The sequence below is a fragment of the Bubalus kerabau genome, chromosome 2, assembly GCF_029407905.1.
Source record: "Bubalus kerabau isolate K-KA32 ecotype Philippines breed swamp buffalo chromosome 2, PCC_UOA_SB_1v2, whole genome shotgun sequence".
NCBI lineage: Eukaryota > Metazoa > Chordata > Mammalia > Artiodactyla > Bovidae > Bubalus > Bubalus kerabau.
Window position 1 is genome coordinate 16,390,908 of NC_073625.1, and position 22,638 is coordinate 16,413,545.

Consider the following 22,638-nt stretch of genomic DNA (forward strand, 5'->3'; position numbering starts at 1 on the left):
GTTCCGCCGGGTTCTCGTCCCCGGCTGGCCTTGGGACTGTCAGCCCCGCTGAGGGTTCGTGCGAGGCCGCTCCTGAGCCGGCCGATTCCGATGCGAGAAGACCGTGGACGCCAGGAGCGCCCCCTGTCGAACCCGCGGTTTGTCGGTTCTCTGGAGAGTCGGCCGCCGGGACTTGGACGCGGGCTCGGGCTACGTGCGGGGCGGTAAGCTAGGCTGCCGCTTCCTCGCCCCGTCTGTGGACCTCAGACGCGTTCTTTTAAGACCTAAGACCCTCTCTTCCGCACTTACCACGCATTTGCTTGGTGTGGAATTGGGTCCTGACTTGAAATTCATGCATCAGAGGATATTTCAAGAGCAACAGGTTTTTTTCCACGCTTTTTCTTTTGACAAGGAAAGAAGAAAATCTTCACTAGTTCATACCGTTTTCCAAAAGAAAGGCCACGAGAAGAGTAAGAAAGACATACTCTCAGAATAAAGATGGTCCTTGATTTGCATACCACGTTATAAAATAATTCAGTGTGTCATAGATAGTATAACTTCGTTGCATGCAGATGAAAACCAGGAATTGGAACCACCCTGTTAGAACGCATTGATATAGCACTGGGTTTTGAAGCCAAACTTAAAAGAGTATAAAAACCGACTTCAGTTTACTAGATATTTGGGTGAGAGTCACTTAACCTTTAGCAAACTCAGGCGTATGCAAGCTCTAGAGGTATTACAATAGGGAAGAACAAATGACTTCATATTGGATTCCCGTCCTCCCCCCCCCCCCCCACCCCCGGTCTGTATTCCATTGCTCTTTTTACTCCTTAATAACTAAAAGGATGTTGCCTATAGCCTGAAATATATAGGGTGGCCCATTCTCAAGGATCAGACCTTTAAAGGTGTAACACTTTCCCATTCATACAGAGAGAAAAAGTTGCAGAACAGAAAATAACACTTCTCTTGTTGGACACTCATGGGAACATCATGACCTGACCCACCTTGACAGCTGTAAGAACAAAGGATTCTGGCACCAAGAAGTTTGCAACAATCAACCTAACCTTCCTTTTTTATAAAAAAGGCCTGAGTCCTCTATCTTCTCCATTGTCTGGCTTTCCAAATAAAATTGCTATTCCTTGCTTCAACAATTAATCTTTTTATTCATTGGCCTGTCTCGCAGCCAGCAGTAGGAGCTTGGACTCAGTATGTTAAAAGTATGGTTTACATTGCTTCCTAAAAAACAGTGATTTTTCTCACTAGCCTATTGCCTTATACAAGACTGGTTTAGAGACCATAGGAAAGTCATACTATAAATACACGTACCCTTTTAGCTTAGTAAAATCAAGTATAAAACAATGTGGAAGAACTGAAAAGCTGGGTATTACATAGACTACACTTACCACCTGGGCTACAGCACCCTCTCTGAATTAAGTAGGGGAAATCGTGTGGGTTTTTTTTTTCAAACTTTTTATTTTGTGTTGCAAGAGACCCCGTTTAATTCCTGGGTCGGGAAGATCCGCTGGAGAAGGGATAGGCTACCTGCTCCAGTATTCTGGCCTGGAGAATTCCATGGAGTGTTTAGTCCATGGGGTCGCAAAGAGTCGGACAGGACTGAGAGACTTTCACTTTCGCTTTAATTCTTCCCCAAACCCCCTACCCATCCAGGCTGGCACATAAGATTGTGTAGAGTTCCATGTGCTGTATCATAGGTCTTTGGCTATCAGAAATGGTGTCTTTTTTTCAGTTTGGTTTCGTATAATACTCTGTCCCTGCTCACCACCACCAGGTGAGTTCTGTGAATATATTTTTAGCTGAGGTATAATTAACATATATTAATTTCAGGACTATAACATAATGATTTGATGTTTATGTTGCAAAAGGATCACCACCTTAAGTCTAGTTAACATTTATCACTATACATAGTTACGAATTTTCTTCTTGTGATGAAAACCTTTTACTCCTTTAGCAACTTTCAAATTTGCAACAGTGTGATAAATTATTAATACCATACTATTTATTATATATACATACCATGCTGAATATATCTGTATGCTCCTAAGTCACTTCAGTCGTGTCCAACTCTGTGCGACCCCATAGATGGCAGCCCACCAGGCTCCCCTGTCCCTGCAGTTCTCCAGGCAAGAACACTGGAGTGGGTTGCCATTTCCATCTCCAATGCATGAAAGTGAAAAGTCAAAGTGAAGTCTCTCAGTCGTGTCCTACTCTTAGCAACCCCATGGACTGCAGCCTACCAGGCTCTTCCGTCCATGGGATTTTCCAGGAAAGAGTACTGGAGTGGGGTGCCATGTATATATACATATATATACCCCCTCCAAGCATTTTGTCCCCACCCCACCACCCCACCACCCCATCCCTCCCCTCCCCACCAATCTGTTCTTTGTAGCTCTGAGCTCTGTTGTTTTGTTTTTAGATTCCATATGTAAGTAAGATCATAGGGTATTTGCCTTTCTCTGGATTAATTCACTTAGCATTATGCTCTCAAGGTCTATCCATGTTCTTGCAAATGGCAAGGTTTCGTTTTTTTATGGCTGACTAATACTCCATTGTCGGAGAAGGCAATGGCACCTCACTCCAGTACTCTTGCCTGGAAAATCCCATGGATGGAGGAGCCTGGTGGGCTGCAGTCCATGGGGTCGCTAAGAGTCGGACGCGAATGAGCGATTTCACTTTCACTTTTCACTTTCACGCTTTGGAGAAGGAAATGGCAACCCACTCCAGTGTTCTTGCCTGGAGAATCCCAGGGACGGGGGAGTCTGGTGGGCTGCTGTCTATGGGGTCACACAGAGTCAGACACGACTGAAGTGACTTAGCATAGCATAGCATAATACTCCATTGTACATATATATGTATGTACATATATGCTGCATTTTCTTTTTAAATTTATTCATCAGTAGACATGATTGTTTCCATATCTTGGCTTTTATAAATAATATTGCAATGAATGTGGGAGTGAGTCTATCTTTTTGAGTTAATGTTTTCATTTTCTTTGGATAAATACCCAGAAGTGGAATTACTGGATCATATAAGTGGTTCTGTTTTTAAATTTTGGAGAAACTCCATACTGTTCATGGTGGCTGCACCGGTTTACATTCCTATCAGCAGTGTTCAAGGGTTCTTGAACATTTCTCCACACTGAGCATTTCTCTACATTTTCACCAACACTTGTTATTTCTTGTCTTTTTGATAACAGCCATTCTAACAGGTGTGAAAAGATACCTCATTGTGGTTCTGATCTGCATTTCCCTAATGATTGGTGATATTGAGCATCTTTTCATGTATCTATGGCCATCTTGTATATCTTTGAAAAAAATTATCTGTTCAGATCTGTCCATTGTTTAATCAGATTGTTTTTGGGTTTTATTTGCTACTGAGTCGTATGAGGTTTTTAAAAATATATTTTGGATCTTAACCCCCTATCAGACATATGATCTGCAGATATGTTCTCCCCTTTAGTAACTTGCCTTTTTGCTTTGTTGATGGTTTCCTTTGCTATGCAGAAGCCTTTTTAGTTTAATGTGGACTCGTTTATTTTTGTTCCTGTTGCCTTGGCTTTTGGTGTCAGATCTGAAAAATCAGCACCAAGACTGATGACAAGGAGCTTACTACCTATGTTTTCTTCTAGGAATTTTATGATTTCAGGTGTTACATTCAAGTCTGTAGTCTATCTGGGGCTGGTTTTTGTGCATGGTGTTAGACAGTGGTCCAGTTTTGTTCTTTTGAATGTGGCTGCCAGTTTTCCCAGCACTGTTTATTGAAGAGACAGTCCTTTATTCATTCAGTGTTCTTTGCTCTTTGTTGTAAATTAATTGACTGTATAAGCATGGGTTATTTCTGGGCTTTCTACTCTGTCCCATTGATCTGTGTGTTTGTTTTCAAGCCAATAACATACTATCTTTTATTACTATAACTTAGTCATATAGTTTGAAATTGGGAAGCATGATGCCTCAAGCTTTTTTCTTTCTTAAGATTGTTTTGGCTATTCTGAGTCTTTGTGATTCCATACAAATTTTAGGATTGTTTCATTTCTGTGAAAAATCCATTTGGAATTTTGATAGGGATTGCATTGAATCTATGGATTTCTTTTGGTAGTATGGACATTTTACCAATATTAATTCTCCCAAAACACAAGCACAGAATATCTTTCCATTTATTTGCATTTTCTTCAGTTTCTTTCATCAGTGTCTTACAGTTTCAATGTACAAATCTTTCACTTTCTTGGTTAAATTTATTCCTGAGTATTTATTCCTTTTGGTATTTTATCCTATCATATTCCCTACCATAAATATTATTATGCATTTAAATAGTTTTATTTTTTAATGGCCTATAATCTTAAAGCTCTATGTGTAAAGAAAAAGTTACGGAATGAATTATCACTGCAATTAGTATTAATAGAAATTTGACTTAAGACACCGCTGTTAGAACTTTTCAACATGTCTCATCTGTCCCTTAAATCTTCTCATAGTCAGTTAAGAGATTGCCCTTCTTTTTAAAAATTCCTTATGTCTTTATTTTTGGCTGCTCTGGGTCTTTGTTGCTGGGCGAGGACTTTCTCTAGTTATGTCGAGCGGGGGCAACTCTCTAGTGACAGTGTGTGGGCCTCTCATTGCCGTGGCTTCTCTTGTTGCGGAGCACGAGGGGTCTAGAGCACACAGGCTTAGTAACTGCCGCTCGCAGGCTCAGGAGTTGCGGCTCGTGGGCTTCAGAGCTCCAGGTCAGCAGTTGTGGTGCATGGGCTTAGTTGTCCCTCAGCATGTGGAGTCTTCCCGGGCCATATTTTTTGAGCAGAATATGGGCCTGATCTGATTTGTGACTTGAAAAGATCACCCTGGCTTCATATGGAGGCAGATGTGGAAACAGGGAACGGTTGGGAAGGTATTACAGTAGTCACGATGACATGATGTCAAGCATCTTTTCATATACTGATCTGCCATCTCTATATCTTCCTTGATGTGTCCAGGTCTTTCACCCATTTTAAAAATTGGGTTGTTTGCTTCCTGATTGTTGAATTTTAAGAGTTCTTTGTATATTTTGGATAATCAGACTCTATCACATATAACTTTTGCAAATATTTTCTCCTAGTCTGGACTTGTCTCATTCTCTTGACCTTTATTATCTTTTAATGTTCATGGGGTTAGTAGGCATGACCCTTCTTTTACTTCTGATGTTAGTAATTTGTGTCTTCTCCCCTTTTTACTGGTTATGCTAGAAAAGCGTTTGTCAATTTTATTGATCTTTTCAAAGAACTAGCTTTTGATTTCCTGTTAATTCTCTGCTTTAAGTTTCATTGATTTCTGCTCTAATTATTATTATTGCTTCTCTTCTGCTTACTTTGAATTTAATTTGCTACTCTTTCTTTAGTTTCCTTCAGTGGAAGCTTAACATATTGATTTTAGATGTCTTCTTTTCTAACATTCAATGCTATATTTCAGTGTTACAATTTCCCTCTAAGCATTGCTTCTACTGTATCTCATAAATTTTGATAGGTTATATTTTCATTTTCATTTGATCCTAAATATTTTTATTTCTCTAGATAATTTTTCTTTGACCCATGTGTTATTTAGAAGTGTGTTCTTTAATTTTCAAATATTTGGAGATATTCCAAAATACTGCCAAATATTTTAGAATATTTCTGTTATTGATTTAATTGGTTTCTACTGTGATCAAAACCATATTTTGTATGTCTGTTCTTTTAAATATGTTATGGTGTGTTTCGTGTCTTTTGATATATATACCTATCTTTTGATGTACATACATGTGCATGTTTCCTAGACGTATACCTTCGAGTAAAATTGTGGATCACAAAATAAGTGCATATTTGGCTGTAGTGAATACTGATAGACAAGTTTTCCAAAGTGGCTGTAACAATTACACCCCCACCAAGCATGCACTAGAGTTCCATGTGTTCCACAGCTCTGCTTTTGCTCTGTGTTACGTTTTAAATTCTGTAGCCATTGTGGTGGGTGTGTAGTAGTGTCTCATTAGAGTGTTAATTTGCATTTCCCTGATGACTAAAGCATTTAAGCATGTTTAACTGCGTGCTCAGATGCTCAGTTGTGTTTGACTCTTTTGTGACCCCATGGACTGTAACCCACTAGGCTCCTCTTGTCCATGGATTTTCCAGAGTGGGTTGCCATTTCCTTCTCCAGGGGATCTTTGCTGACTCAGGGATGGAACCAAGGTCTCCTGCACTGGCAGGAGATTCTTTACCACTGAGCCACCTGGGAAGCACTATTTTTTCTTGTCAGTTCACTTCAGTTCAGTTCAGTTACTTTGATCCCATGGACTGCAGCACACCAGGCTTCCCAGTCCATCACCAACTCCCGGAATTTACTCAAACAATGTCCATAGAGTCAGTGATGCCATTCAACCATCTCATCTTCTGTCCTCCCCTTCTCCTCCTGCCTTCAGTCTTTCCCAGCATCAGGGTCTTTTGCAGTGAGTCAGCTCGTTGCATCAGCTGGCCAAAGTATTGGAGCTTCAGCTTCAGCATCAGTCCTTCCAATGAATATTCAGGACTGATTTCCTTTAGGATGGACTGGTTGGATGTCCTTGCAGTCCAAGGGACTCTCAAGAGTTTTCTTCAACACCACAGTTCAAAAGCACCAGTTCTTTGGTGTTCAGTTTTCTTTATGGTCCAACTCTCACATGCATACATGACCACTGGAAAAACCATAGCTTTGACCATATAGACTTTTGTTGGCAAAGTAATATCTCTGCTTTTTAATATTCTATCTAGATTTGTCATTGCTTTTCTTCCAAGGAGCAAGTGTTTTTTAATTTCATGGCTGTAGTCAACATCTGCAGTTTTTTTGAAGCCCAAGAAAATAAAGTCTGTCACTGTTTCCATTGTTTCCCCATCTATTTGCCATGAAGTGATGGGACCAGGTGCCATGATCTTAGTTTTCTGAATGTTGAGTTTTAAGCCAGATTTTTCATGCTCCTCTTTCACTTTCATCAAGAGGCTCTCTAGTTCCTCTTCACTTTCTGCCAAAAGGGTGGTGTGGGTTCTTTACCACTGAGCCACCTGGGAAGCCCTTTCTTTTCCTGTACTCACTGGCTTTTGGATCCCACTTTGGTCAAATGCTGTGTGTCTTTGGTCCCCTCCCTCCCCGCTTCTACCAGATTGTGTTTCCTTATTGCATTGTAGCTGTTGTTGCTATATTCTAAATATGAATTCTTTGTTTGATAAATCTATTGCAAATATCTTCATCTACTCCCTGGGTTGTTTTTAATTATCTTCATAGTGTCGTCTGATGAACAGAATTTACTTTTAATGACATCCAGTTTATCAGTCTTTCCCTTTGTGTTTGGTGTTTTCTAAAAGTTGATGTCATTGTCATCAACCTGATTTTACAGAGAAGCTAACAGAGGTGCTGGGCACTGGTGCTCTCAGGGCCTGGAGGAGAGCGAGGCAGACCCTGGGCAGCAAACAGCAGTCACTGTCTGCAGATATGCCCAGGAGGTGCATGACTCTTAATCCCTCCTCAAGTTTTTATCCCTAGACACTCACCTAGTCCTGGCCCTCCCAAAGTCTGAAAAGACCCCTCTAGGTTTATCCCTTTCGGTCTAGACTAGGCCAAAAGTATTTTAATTGGATTCTCTGAATTTAGAAGTCAAGTAACTAAAATCACTTTTTCTTCTCCAGTAAAATAGAGCTAAGTGATCATCCTGCTCAGCCTACCTAACACTGACAGCTGATGAAAGGTACCGAGGCCTCTGCTTTGCTTAAAATGTCCTCAATTTTCTTGGATAGGTGACTTTGAATGAGCTGCGCTCAGAGTTTGAGAAGCAAAAATCCCTGGTGGCTCAGTGGTGAAGAACCCTCCCGGCCAATGCAGGAGACCCGGATTCGATCCCTGGGTCCGGAAGATTCCCTGTAGAAGGAAGTGGCGATCCACTCCAGTATTCTTTCCTGGGAAATCCCATGGCCAGAGGAGCCTGGCGGGCTACAATCCATGGAGTCACAAAAGAGTCGGACACGACTTAACGACTAAAACAACAACTTGCTTTAGAAGAGGATCTTGGGAGCCTCCCAGGAGCTTTCCAGAGGGTGGAGCGCCTGGGACAGGCAAAGGAGGGGCCGGGAGGTGCTTTTAAACACGACATCCGCGCGAAAACCCGGATCCAGGATCGCTAGGCCTGGACGCGCTCGGGGTTATGGTCCCTTCTCTCAAATCTCCTCTCCGAGTCTTCGCTCGAGCTGCGGCTGGGAAGCGAACCGAAAGTGAAAAACCGTGGGGCTGCACCCGGCAGAGCGCGCCTCCTTCTCCGCGCTGCGGTGAGTAGCATCTTCAGGGTCTTTCCTGAGCGATGGCTTGGTGGGAGCAGGGTGTCGGTGCGGAGAACCGAAAAGAGACTTTAAAGAGGCGCGCCGAAGTTGAGACTCTGCTCGCCGAACTCACAGCCCTAGGGAAATCTCTTTGTGCCAGAAGGGAGTGTGTGTGAGAGGAAGACGGAGTTAAATGCTGAGAAAGTGTCCGCGTCCGCTTTGGGAAGCCTTGGGCAGCGCTTTCCAGGGACCCTCCCTGAGATGCAAACCCATCTGGCTGCTGAAAAGCACAGGTGGGAGGAAGGTGATGTGCGGGGGCCTCGGCGAGAGCGGGTTCCCGCCCGCTCCCCCGTCCCCGCACCTCCCCCCAAGGAACGTTTCGCATCCCTCCCCGTCTGCCACCATCTTCCCAGCCCCACTAACTTCAGAATCTAACTTCACCTCTGTGCGCTGTGAACAGCTTCCTTCTCCCTGTCTTGAGTCGAGCATCACTTGTTGCTAGAATTGTGTGCTGAAGTAGGAGCGAGGCTGGCTGTCCAGTTGGGGAGAGCGTTGCCTATTTAAGGCAGAAGATGCTCTGGGAAAACCGCGGAACTGCAGGCTTTGCCTACGATATGCAAGCCATTTCTTAAGTATTTTGGTACCCTATTAGCATCCTCAGAATAGAACACATTTTATGTAAGCTATGGAAAGAACATTGGCGTGATTTTAAGACGTTTCCTGGGACTCTTAATGATTCTATAATATGTAGCAAATGCCACGCAAAATGACTGTTTTTCTTAACACCATGGCTCCAGCAGGCTGCCCCCTCCAAACCCCCAACACCAACAGAATCCCCCCCTCACCCCCGTCCGCAGAGCGGTCAGAGATAGTCAGGGAGAGTAGTATTCATGTCCGGACTTGGGTTGTTTATTTCAGTTGAGGGCTACGTGCAGTTTTGAATTTGGCAAGTTGGTCTTCAGGACCTCGTTCCCCTTTTATGTCCTCCATTCACTGAAGATGAGACCCGCCCCCACCCCGGACGCTCAGGGCCACTCGTGGACGTGTTAGTGACGCCACTCTACAACTGGGGCATTGTTTCTCCTGCCCGGCCCACGTGGTCTCTAGAGGAGCACCTGGATCGTGCCTCTCTGCCATGAATAAGCAGCCCTGGGTATTTGCACAATAAAGTGGCAGAGAAACCAGTCTAGCCTCAGTGTTAGAACTTTCTCCCTCTCCTGCCTGAAGCCAGAGGCAATGTCCTAGTACGGCTGCATCTTTTAAGTCAGCCCCTTTTTTGGAATTGCTGGGTGACTCTTCATTTGCTGCCTTCCTGCTAGATGGCAGTGTGTAACAGTCGATTTAAATACACAGTCTCAACTGTTACTCTTCTTATCGCTCATCTTTTACTCTTCAGTTTAAAAAATATATATTTTTCAAGTTTTGTCTTACCACAAACAACATATTTGAAAAAAATTTCAAACCAGAATTAAAGTTAGGAAATAAAGAAAATGAACATATTGTTTGGACAAACAATGATGTTATTCATATAAGTGTAAGCATTGCTCAGTTTGCAGGCATTTCCAACCCATATTTAAATACTTTCTAAATTTGGAATGTAAAAAGTTGATTTCAGATGCTCTGTGATGACCTAGTTGGGTAAGAGGGGTTGGCGGTGGAAGAGAGGTCCCAGAGGGAGGGGATATGTGTATACATGTAGCTGATTGACTTCATTGTGCAGCAGGAACTAACACAACATTGTAAAGCAATTATATTAGAAAAGAATTGTCCAGTTTCGATACACGATACTGGATGCTTGGGGCTGGTGCACTGGGACTACCCGGAGGGATGGAATGGGGAGGGAGGAGGAAGGAGGGTTCAGGATGGGGAACACATGTATATCTGTGGCGGATTCATTTCGATATTTGGCAAAACCAATACAATATTGTAAAGTTTAAAAATAAAATAAAATTAAAAAAAAAAGAATTGATTTCAGTATGAAATCCAGTACCTATTTCACATACTAGCCTTCTATTAATACAATAAACATTTGTAGTAGAGTTCTTGACTATGAATTTTTAAAAATTAAAAACAAGTTCATCTTTATTGACAGTATTTTTCAGATATTTATTTACTTGAAAATAAGATCTCAGTTTTTAAAAGTTAATGCTGAATTAGTCAAAAGGAGAATGAAGATCAAGTAACCCTAAATTGTCATATAGAAATATTTCTTGTTTTATATTTCCAGAAATCTTAAGTTTGTGATGACTCAGCTTGTCCCGATTACTGTCTCTTTACTTGATTGACTTTTCTTCTATGGAGTGTTCCTGGGCACTGTTCATGAGATCAGAGAACTTAATTTTGGGATGAAGATCCCCAGAAGATCATTTGTTCCAGCTCTTTGTTTTTAGGCACATGAAGTATTAGCCAGATTTTATCATGTTATTTGATTGTTTCCTCACTCATGATTACAGGAATGATCAAAGCAGCTGAGGGATTTTAGTTCCTATCTTTGCCAGAAAGGAAAATTGTTACAGAATAACCAGTAAGACCTTCCTGGAGAAAGAAGAGTTATAAAGAACACCTTCCAAGGAAAAAGCAGCTCAGCTCTTAAGTGTCATACAGAATCTTCCCAATAGTGGACCCCCGTCTTCCATTTAAAAAACCTATTGTTTTTGAATGCTTCTGTTTGGGTCTTCATGTCAGTCTTTTTATTTAGTTCTTTAGTGGGTTTGTTTTTATCTAGAAACTAGACCCACTAAGTGAGATTGTATTAATACTGTATACTTTGGGTGCTTCAGTTTGTGTCTGGAATTTAAGAATTTAAGAATGGCATCACTTTCAGGAGTAGAAGAATGAACGTGCTCATGCTGCCACTTCCATCCTCCCATTAATCTTTTTTATTAATACAGTCTTTTTTAATTTAAAAAAAGGTATTTATTTATTTATTCGGTTGCTCTGGCTCTTAGTTACAGCATGTGGGAGCATGGGAGTTCTCTAGTTGCCACATGCAAGCTCTAGTTCCCCAGCTAGGAATTGAACCTGACACCCCTGCATTGAGAGTATGGAGCCTTAGCCAGTGGACCACCAAGGAAGCCCCTAATCACCAGTCTTGATTCCAGCAGCTGCCAGTATCCCTTTCTCTCTAGTGAGTCGCTGTTTGTCTATCCTGCCATGTGTGCTTGGTCCAAGAGGATGACCCTCCCAGACAGAACTCTGTAAGGCAGAGCACCACTCAAAAAAATAAAGAAAAAAAAGCTCAACAAAGTATGCAGTCCATTAAAAAAGAGTGAGGAACACATTAACACAAATAAGGGTTAATAAAGAAAATGGGATGAAAAGGGAAACTGTGGAACCACCACACCATGCTCATCAGGTGCCCAAGGGACAGTCTTTCTGCAAATTAACAACACTGGTCAACTTTTTAATGTTCAATGGTTATTTTGTATTCATCCAATAAAGCAGCTTTAAAGAGTTGCCTAACTCCCCCAGCATTCTGTCCACTGATGTAGTAGAATTAAGCACAATGAATGGCCATATATCGTCTGACCTGGCACTAGGGTGGAGTAAGGCTTCTCAAAGCAGGTAGCCTTGAATGCCCAGAATGCTCTGGTAGTGAAAGAGGTATGGGTCTTGCAGGTAGGGACCAGAGCACAGAACAAGAAACTATATTCCAGGAACAGTTAGAACAAAGGGTTTGTCAAGTAGAAGGTAGAGAAGTAGGGCGGAGTCCAGAGACTCTTGTTTTCTAAGCTAATGAATTTGGTCTTTATCTTGAACTCTTTGGCATTGAAATCCGTTGATGAATTTTAATCAGAGGAGAGATACCCAGTCTACATTCCAACAACATCTCTGAGCTGAGTGGGGGATGCTAGCAGGTCAGAAATCCTAGTTATCAGACTTTTGATTTTTTTTTTTTTCTTTGCCACACCAAGAAGCATGTGGCAGCCTAGCTCCCCAACCAGGGATTGAACCTGACCTAGAAACACAGTCTTAACGCTGGACTGCTGGGGAAGTTCTTATCAGGCTTTTGGAGTCACCAAGTAGGAATAGATATGGAGTGTTGGTGAAGTCAAGTAGAGTCGAAGGCAATTAGTTCAAAATTGCCTGGAGATTTGTCCAGAGGCCCTTAGACTTTCCTAACTGCCTGCCACGTCATCTGTCTTTCCTCGGACAGCAGCCCCTACTTAAGGAGTGCTCCGAGGATTTTATACATTATGAAATGAAAACATCTTGGAATGTTTTCGTTTGAGAAACGACACTTTGGTGTGAATAACATGTCTGGTAATTAGACATATTCCTTCAAAAGACTCTCTCTGGCATAACTTCAAACTCAGTTAAGAGTCAATTATTAACCCAATGACTTCCCTGGTGGCTCAGACGGTAAAGCATTTGCCTGCAATGTGGGAGACCTGGGTTTGATCCCTGGGTCGGGAAGATCCCCTGGAGAAGGAAATGGCAACCCACTCCAGTGTTCTTGCCTGGAAAATTCCATGGACAGAGGAGCCTGGTGAGCTACAGTCCATGGGGTCGCAAAGAGTCGGACATGACTGAACGACTTCATTTTACTATTAACCCAAATGACTCACCAGTTACTAGAGGACAGAGGATCTAAGACTTCCCAGAGCTCGCTGGTGGGTGTCACCCAGGGTCGGTTTCTCATTTTCCATTCAGGACCACAGGGCAGAAATCACCTGAGTCCCATGGCTGAGACCGTTGACCCACACCGGGGACCGGCCCTGCATGGCTGGGGCCGTGTGGGAAGCTGGCATCCTCAGGCTGCTAATTCACTAAGATGTCCAGTCTCCCTCCTGTCTATTTTAATTCAACATAAAGCAGAGAACCTGGGAATGATTTTGGGCTGAAAGTGTTGCTGCTTTTAACGGGACAGCCCTTGCAGGACTATGCAGTGGTGACTCTCAGCTCCAGACCCCTCTCCAGGCAGCAGATGGCCGGCCCCAGGCCCTGTGCATGGCCCGACGATGCGTCTCAGTGCTCAGCGCTTGGGTCAGGCGGGTTGGTTAGTGAGTCCACTTCAGCTGTTATCGACCTGGTTGAGCAAACACACACTGCTCCAGCCTGAGAAGGGGTGTTCTGGGGGTGCTGTCTTAGAGTGAGGGTCTGAGATTCACCCTGAGGGCAATGAGGAAACAGAAGGGAGCTTTCTTCTTGGGGTCCCTTTGTCTTGGAGCTTGTCGGCCTTCAGGGTGCTCTCTGCAGGTCCATCTGTCCCCCCCGTCGGGGAACCGCTGATTTGATGACAAACTCCCAGGTAACTGGTGCTGTATGTGTATTAGATTGATGTGCCCCAAGGCCTGGTTGGCTGCCGCCTACTCTAAATCATCAGACCATCTACCCTAGCTGATTCTGTTCTTTAGTGCTGGGTGTTTACCCACCGCTCAGTCCTCGAGACCGTACTGTGTACATCTTGTTTGGGAACTATGACCTCTCTTGAGATTCTTTGGATGAAAGGGATTTTTGTAACCTTAAATTCTTCTGGCATGATTTGTGAAAAAGTGAAAGTGTTAGTTGCTCATTTGTCTCTGAATCTTTTGTGCCCCAGTGGACTGTAGCCCTGTATCCCATGGCTCCTCTGACCCATGGAATTCTCCAGGCAAGAATACTGGAGTGGGTTGCCATTTCCTTCTCCAGAGGATCTTCCCAACCCAGCGATGGAACCCGTGTCTCCTGCGTTGCAGGTGGATGGTTTACCTGCTGAGCCACCAGGGAAGCCCAGAATGAGAATGAGAAGAGCAAACGATTATTGGATATTTCTTTTGTATCAGGCTCTGAAATAAGTGTTTTACCAATTTTACCTCATAGAATTCTCACAGTAACTCTCTAATTGGGCACCTCTATGACCTGTATTTTGGGAATTGAATCGTGGTATCATGGACAGTCTGAGGAGTTGAGGTTTGAATCCTGGCAGGCTGACAAGAGCCCATTTTCTTAGACCCTGTGGATTGTAAGACTTCCGCGGATGAAAAAAAAAGTTTTTGACTGTCTCTGAGACCAAGAGTCATTTTGTTGCTGAGGGGAAGAAATAGCCTGGACTTAAAAGTTGATCAAGGTAGATGCGTGAGAGGGGAGCACACCTTTAAAACCAAGGTTTTAAAGCAGAATTCTGCATCACTTGTGTATTTCTCATTGGATCTTCAGCTCCATATCTGAGAGGTGTACAGTCAGATCTTAGGACCAGGCCCTTGGAGCACACCCTTCCTCTGAAATGTGGATCCTTGCTCTCCTCTGAACTCCACAGTGTGGTTTGCTCAGCATGTTTGACTTTAGGGAACCCCAGGGATAAGAGGCATTCTGTGGGACTATTTAGTTCATTTGAAAAGCTTTTGGAAAAGACCATCCATTTCAGATAGATGGACACCTTGTTTCAAGACATCCAGAGAACCATACTGCCCACACAATCCACTGCTTTAGTGCACTTGCTGTAAAAGACTAAGCAAATAAAGCAGTAATCTAAATTCCTTATGTTGTGGCCGAAGTGGTTTTCCCTGGCGGGAACTGAGGTCAGTCAATCATTTGCCATTTCTGAGCAAAGCCTGAAACTTTTGTTCTTTCCCTAATTTTTACAGGGCTGAGTGGACAGTCACGGCTATTTCTGCTCCACTTCTCTGTTCTTTTGAAACTTAGATGAAAGGAAATGATCACATGTCAGTGACTTTTGGAATTCAAGTCTGATGGCAAAGAAAATTAAGTGGAAGCATCATTTTAGTCTCGGGACCTGATTGTCGATCTCTCACTCTCCTCTAATGGACTGTATGACCTTGAGCAAGTCTCTTCACCTCTCTGGTCTTGGTGTCCTTATCTATGAGTGAGGTGTTAGGTCTAAATGATCCCAAAGATTCCTTTCAGTTTTAAAGCTTTTTGTTTCTACACTGCGGCCCTGCAAGACTGCATTAATAAAATCTCCTGTGCTAAGGTCAAACTATTGTTCATTTGTTACAGATATTTTTTGGATGTCTTCTGGTTTAAAGAATCCCCAGCTGCTCTGATGATAGCTTAAGAAGACTGCATGCTGTTCCCTTTCAATGCCAAGCCGGGCGCCCTCAGAACCTCACTTCTCAGTCCTTCATGGAGCCCCGATCCCAGCAGGAATGGCAGCGGAGGAAATTGGCACACAGATGGTTCCTCCACGTGAAGTTGTCTTGGTCTGCAGGCCGACTCGAGAACACCTGGTAACCAGGCTCGCCCTCTGTCAGTCACCCAGGGCAGGGCAGCATGGTGCGGATTCAGAGGGGGAAGCTTCTGGCATTTTGCCTGTGCGTCATGGCTACCGTCTTTCTGCTCATCACACTCCAGGTACCAAGAACTTGGATCATGTAGTGTTGATTCCTGGGCCTCTTCCCCTACTGCCAACCCCATCCCATGCTCGCCAAGGACTTTACTTTTTGCTTCATCTCTCAGGGTCGGGATGCGCTCTCTAAGGCAAGAAAAATACTTTCTTTTTATAACATATGGAATTGAGGTTTAGTGAGTGGATGTGGTAGGTAGAAACAAGATCAGTGAGTTGGGAAATTAGTTTGTGACTCGCAGGATCCTAGTTTTGAGATTTTTTGGATGTGGACCGTTTTTAAAGTCTTTTTTGAATTTGTTGCAATATTGTTTCCTGGTTTGAACCAGGGATCGAACCCACAACCTCTGCATAGGAAGGTAAAATCTTAGCTACTGGACCACCGGGGAAGTCCCAGAGTCCTGGTTCTAGTAGGGCCCTGTCTGTCTTGTTGGCTGAAGACAACTCTGAACAAAGTAGCCCTCAATGTATCCCTGAGGACTGTGTAACAGCCCCAATTGTGCTACTGATGGCGAAATGCAATTAAGATCCAGATGAAGGTTTAGCTTGGATGACTTCCTCCCAAGTCATGACCCCTTCTGAAAGATGCCATTCTTAAAGAAGCAGTGACTGTTCCAAGGACACCCTAATTTGTTCTGCAGAACACAAACGTCGGCATTAATAAATTTGTTGGTAGTAGGGTGAATGAACTGAAGCATTTCTTCAGTCCTCCTATTTATCTCATATGGTTGGTTCTTCTGAACTTCATTTGCTGATTTCAAAGTAAAATAAAAATTTCACAGTGAAGGTAAAATATAAATATGAGTTCAGATTTTTTAGCCCCCACTTGTGTCCCTCCTGTCCCTTTCAAAATCCAAAAGGACTTTGAAAGATTACTTCTGGATGTGAGTAGTTCACATACAGGCCTGATGGAGACAAAGTGTCCTCTGGGCGTTTTATTCTGAAGGATTGCCCTTCTCCTTGCTTAGGACTGAATGAACAAATGCTTATACCAACACTTTGGCAAGTAGTCTGCACTGTTTCCACCACCTTCCGCTGCCAGGTTGAGATTCTGATCAGAGCAGACCCCTGGCTCTCTGTCTCTCTTGGAGGTAAGGATCTAGGACCTGCTTGAGCTGGAAAGGCTGCAGTTTTCTGCTTCATTCTGTGGGAAATTATGAGAAAGCTTTGATCTTACTAGACAGCTGACCTCTTTTCCAGGCTTGAGGAATGCCTGTGTACAAGTTAAGAATTTTGCTTTTGATGTCAGAATAAATTACCATGCTTTTGGTAGGCATGTCATCTCTAAGTTTCCAGAATAGAAGAGGTAGTAGTGTGTTTATTGGAGCTGAACCTTTGCCTGGATCTTGATTGCAGTTTGCCGTTGGTGGTCTGATTTGGGGTGTTACCCAGTCCTCATGGATACATTGAGTGCTTCATTGTTCAGCGTTGCTGTAATACTGTTTTTATTTGAACACTATAAAATGAACAAATATAATGCCTGTATTTTTAGTGTCGTAGTCTGTGCACCGGTTGGAAAAGAATTTCCAGACATGAGGCAGAATGAGAGGAGAACAGAGTTTATTAGAGTGGGGGACGCTGTTAGAACAGTGGGCAGGTTCAAGGGAGAGCTGACCCCTTTTGTGGTCTCCGCAATGCGGGAGACCTGGGTTCGATCCCTGGGGTGGGAAGATCCCCTGGAGGAGGGCATGGCAACCCACTTTGGTATTCTTCCCAAGAGAATCTCCATGGGCAGAGGAGCCCAGCAGGCTACAGTCCATGGGGTCGCAAAGAGTCGGACATGACTGAGCGACTAAGGATAGCACAGCACAGCCAATTTTTGTAGCCTCAAGACAGAGAAAATTCCTGCTGGTAGGGTAACATGAGATGATTGGTTAGGATGCTAGAAGGTAGGTATTTTTACCTAATATAAGGTCAGGGGGCCTCCTGGCAATGGTTGATTAATGGTGCTTAATCAGTTCCAGAGATGATCTTGGTGCAGGGGTCCACATCTATGCCCTTGGTACAAGGCTGTACACCTGTGACCTTGGTAGAGAGCTCCACATTTAGGACCATTCCTGTTTTTACTGGCTTGTAGACTATGCAAGGTGAAATAATTTGCCATGTAGGTAGGGAAAAGGAAGGCTAAATTAAAAAAAAAATCATGTCATAATCCTGTATTAGTTTGCTAGGGCTGCCATATATAAAGTACCAAAGATTGGGTTGGGTGGCTTACACAACAGGAATCTATTTTCTCACAGTTGTAGAGGCTAGAAGTCAAGGTCAAGGTGTCAGCAAGCAGGGTCGTTCTCTCTGAGGCTCCTCCTTGGCCTGTGGACGCTGTCTTCTCCCCAGGTCTTCACACTGTCCTCTTCCTATACTTCTCTGCATCCCTGTCTCCTCTTTTTCTATGGACACCAGTCATATTGGATTAGGGCCCACTCTGATGACCTCTTTTTAACTTAATTGCATCTTTAAAGACCCTGTCTCCTAGGTCAGTCACATTCTGAGGTGGGAGGGGTTAGGGCTTTAACATATGAATTTGGCCAGGGGGGCAGGGGAGGGGGCACAGTTCAACCCAGGACAGATCTTATAATGTGATTAATAATCTAAACTTGAAATAAGCTAAACTTTCATTGACCTACAGTTAAACTAAAGCATTGTGGTTCTCTGGAGGAAGTCATTCATCTGAGACACTGTTTTTGATTCCCATTTAACTATATTTTATATATAGTATCTGTAGATTCTTTGGGTGTATGGTATCTTTACTTTTTTTTTTTTTGAATTTTATCTACCTTTCAGTTGCACAAATAGCTGACAAAATCATTTTATAGCAAATCTAAGACATATTATTTCACTTGAACTTTCTTTAATGTGATTCTCTAAAACAGGGGCCCCCAGTGTCCAAGATCTAATGCCTGATGATCTGGGGTGGAGCTGATGAAATAATAATAGATATAAAGTGCACGACAAGTGTTATGTGCTTGAATCATCTCGAAACCATCCTCCCCCCAGTTTCCTTCCCCCAGTCCGTGGAAAAATTGTCTTCCATGAAATCATTCCCAGGTGCCAGAAAGGTTGGGGAACCACTGCTCTCACAGATGGGAACTTTAAATTTAGTATAACCATATGACTGTTGTCATACTCAGCAAAATTAATATTACTCAGGACCATCTATGTCTCAGGCCATATTAAATTTTCCCCAGTTATCTCAAAAAAAACTTTTAATGGGTTGATTTGAATCTGGAGTAAACAAATCCACATTTTGAATTTATCTCAAGTTTTGTGGATTTTTTTCTATAAAAGTTTCTTCTGCCCCACATTTTATTCCATGTCATGGGTTTGTGGAAGAAACTAGGTCATTTGTCATTTTGAATTTCCCAGATTTTGGATTTGGCTGATTTTCTCCTCACGGTTTTGTTTAATATGTTCCTCTGTGCCCCGTATTTCTTACCACCTGGTACTGATGTCTGAGGCTAGACATTTTTTAAAAAGCTGTTTTGGTAGGACAGTCTCTCCTTAAAGCAATCCCTGTTATTTGGATATGACCTTATGCCTTGCACAGTAGATGCTGATGAGAAATGTGGAGCAAAATTTGTCTTCAAAGTTATACCCATGGCTTTCCCAACATGATTCTTTAAAGTCGCTGGTTGTACATTTGCAGGGAAAAGTTGGGTGAAAATATAGAGCATTTGTGGCTAAAGTCAACACCATTCCATCAAGCTCTGGGGAGTACCTGTCTTATTGCTGTGCTGTGCTTAGTCACTCAGTCGTGTCCGACTCTTTGTGACCCCATGGACTGTAGCCCTCCAGGCTCCTCTGCCCATGGGATTCTCCAGGCAGGAACACTGGCGTGGGTCGTCATGCCTTCCTCCAGGGGATCGTCTCACCCCAGGGATCGAACCCAGGGCTCCTGCATTGCAGGCAGATTCATAAAAGTGCCAGGGATACTGTTGGCAAGGGTTTTTAGTTTTCAGTGACAGTTTTACTGTTCCAACGATGACTTTAGTGTCACAAATGATCCATGCTTTTTTCAAGGCTAATAGAACTCTTTCCTCCTTTTGGAATACTGTGTGGCTTTTTGCCAAGTGGCTCTTAATAGTTTTTTTGGTCTTGGATCCCTTAGAGAATCCAGTGAACATTACAGACCCTCCCCTGGGAGTTACAGACCCTCCATCACATCAGTGGGCAGGGGCCCTTTTCTGGCACCAAAGGTAGCAAATGCGTAAAGAAGACGCCACCCTTGGCTGCTGAGAGTGGGGCCTGAGGGCCAACAGATAGTCTCCTCTGTTGACCGGTGGAACAGTTAATACATGAAAATATATCTTCTTTTAACTGCTTTATTCTTTGCATAGTCTGACTATTAATGTTTTGTTACATATGATGCAGACCATCCTCTACTTTTATACTGCTCTAACATATTTTGTAATTGTTAGAAATATATTACTTTTTTTGGTAATGTATTATATTTGTTTGTATTACATTTGTTTGCCATCTGAATATCAAACGTTTAAGTTTGATGAAATGGCAGCAATTTTGCCTCTGATTTTACTCTGCCCACCCTGCCCTGCAGATTACTTTGATTGATGGCCTTGCTCTCCAGAACCCAGACTCTCTGTCTCTTTTTTAAATTTGGCTTTGAACGTGAATGTATGTGCTCAGCAGTGTCTGACTCTTCGCAACCCCATGGACTGTAGCCCCCCAGGCTCCTCTGTCCATGGGATTTCCCAGGCGAGAATCCTGGATTGGGTTGCTATCTCCTTCTCCAGGGGATCTTCCTGACCCAGGGACCGAACCTGCATCTCCTATGTCTCCTGCATTGGCAGGTGGATTCTTTACCCCTGAGCCACAGGGAAGCTGTACCAGGTCTTGTTAATAGTTGTGGCACGTGAGATCTTGCATCTTTGTTTTGGCAAGCGGGATCTTTAGTTGTGGCCTGTGGGATCTAGTTCCCTGACCAGGGATGGAACCTGGGGACCTTGCCTTGGGAGCATGGAGTCTTAGCCACTGGACCACCAGGGAAGTCCCCAGACTGTCTTGAAATACATAAAAAACATGGTTTTAAGTGAGAAGGAGCCCAGCACTATGCCATCTCCATGCCATGGTGGATATTATTGGACTTCCAAGGTGGAACTAGTGGTAAAGAATCTGTCTGCCAATGCATGAGATATAAGTGACATGGGTTCCATCCGTGGGTCAGGAAGATTCTCTGGAGCAGGAAATGATGACCCACTCCAGTATTCTTGCCTGTAAAATTCCATGGACAGAGTTTTAAGTGAGAAGGAGCCCAGTACTTAGGCCATCTCCATGCCATGGTGGATATTATTACAGACATAAGACCCATGTTTTAACACCTTTGAAAAGTGAAAGTGAAAGTCGCTCAGTTACGTCCAACTCTTTGGGACCCCATGGACTATAAAGTGCATGGAATTCTCCAGGCCAGAATTCTGGAGTGGGTAGCCCTTCCCTTCTCCAGAGGATCTTCCCAACCCAGGAATCGAACCAGGGTCTCCTGCATTGCAGGCGGATTCTTTACCAGCTGAGCCACAAGGGAAGCCCTATGACACCTTTAATTGTACTAAAAGGAAATCAATAGGATTTTTATAATTCACTTTCCCCAGAATGTAATCTCCAGCATTAGCCAGATAATAGCCCTGACTCTTGCAGGTTTCATTAAGAGACACAACCACTTCTGGATTCTATATATGCCTACAAAATGGAGGAGAGATGTATCTGTTAAGTGTTTAGTAGAGAGACATGTCCTTGTTGGTAGATATTTTGGAGGCTGTGTCTCTACCCCTAACCCCCAGAAACTGTGATGTGTTATTTTACTTGTCTAAAAGAAAGAAAGTGAAAGTGAAAGTCACTCAGTCGTGTCCAACTCTTTGCAACCCCATGGACTATACAGTCCATGAAATTCTCTAGGTAGAATACTGGAGTGGGTAGCCTTTCCCTTTTCCAGGGAAAGGTTGGATCTTTCCAACCCAGGTCTCTCACACTGCAGGCAGATTCTTTACCAGCTGAGCCACAAGGGAAGCCCAGGAATACTGGAGTAGGTAGCCTATCCCTTCTCCAGGGGATCTTCCCGATCCAGGGATCAAACTGGGGTTTCCTGCACTGCAGGTGGATTCTTTACCAACTGAGCTATCAGGGAAGCCCACTTGTCAAAAGGGACCTTGTATATGAGATTACAGCGACATACCTGGAGGTAAGGAGATAACACTGAATTATGTGTGCAGGCCTGGAGGAACCACAGGAGTCCTTAACAGAGGAGGCTCTTTCCTGGCCGTGGTCAGAGAGTGATATGACAGAAGAAGGGTCAGAGAGATGCAGCATTTCTTTCTTTCTTTTTTTTTTTAAATTTAAAAAAGTGTATTATTTATTTTGGCCATGCTGTGAGGCATGTGGGGTCCTTCTTCCCCTACCAGAGAACAAACCCGTACTCCCTGCAGTGGAAGCACAGAGTCCCAACCACTGTACTGCCAGGGAAGTCCCAAGAGGCAGCATTTCTGATTCTTAAGGTGGAGGAAGGGGGCCACGAGCCCAGAACTGTGGGTGCCTCTGAAAGAAAACCAAGAAATGAATTCCCTGTCCAAGTTTCCTGAAAGGATCGTAGCCCTTCCAACACCTTAATTTTCTTTATTTTTTGAGGGGACTCCACACACTGAATGGAAGACTTTAGGGGGCAGGGAAGGAAGCTGCTGGGGTACAGAGACAAGGGTAAGAAGTCCCTCCAAATGGGAGTGGAGTGCCCGCCACCCTGCCTTGCCCTGAACATCTGCCTCCAGGGCCATGGCAAGAGTCCAGTCCATTAAGTACAGCGTACAGTCCTAGCACTTGGAGTCTCCTGTCCTTGTCAGTGAAGTGCCCAACACCTTTTAGCCCAGCAAGACCATTTCACACTTCTAGCCTCCAGAGCCAGTTTATTATTGTGAGAGTAAAGCTGTATCATTCGAAGTTGCTCAACTTGTAATAATCTGTTAAAGTAGCAATAGGAAGCTAATAAAACACTAAGTCAGGTTTGATCCCTGGGTTGGGAAGATCCCCTGAAGGAGAAAAGGGCAACCCACTCTGGTATTTTTAGCCTGGAGAATTCCATGGA

At 43.5% G+C, this 22,638-nt stretch overlaps 1 protein-coding gene and 1 long non-coding RNA gene across 4 annotated transcripts in view; both read left to right on the forward strand.

Moving 5' to 3' along the window:
* The first annotated feature begins 73 nt into the window (after positions 1-73).
* LOC129643048 (uncharacterized) lies at positions 74-1,149 on the forward strand. 2 transcript variants are annotated; one of them, XR_008710035.1, is made up of 2 exons: positions 74-449; positions 910-1,149. It is a non-coding gene; the product is annotated as an uncharacterized LOC129643048 (long non-coding RNA). The 2 variants fall into 2 exon arrangements; XR_008710034.1 differs by having other exon boundaries at positions 74-203.
* Positions 1,150-7,805: 6,656 nt separating this feature from the next.
* Positions 7,806-22,638, forward strand: part of FUT10 (fucosyltransferase 10) — a 77,296-nt gene continuing 62,463 nt past the window's right edge. Inside the window, exons 1-2 of one of the 2 annotated variants that reach the window (XM_055567124.1) lie at positions 7,806-8,281; positions 15,212-15,441. In XM_055567124.1, the coding sequence (XP_055423099.1) occupies positions 15,295-15,441 (147 nt within the window). In that variant the 5' untranslated portion in view covers positions 7,806-8,281; positions 15,212-15,294. Of the gene's footprint in view, positions 8,282-15,211; positions 15,566-22,638 lie in introns of both variants that reach the window. The other variant, XM_055567125.1, reaches the window with a different exon arrangement.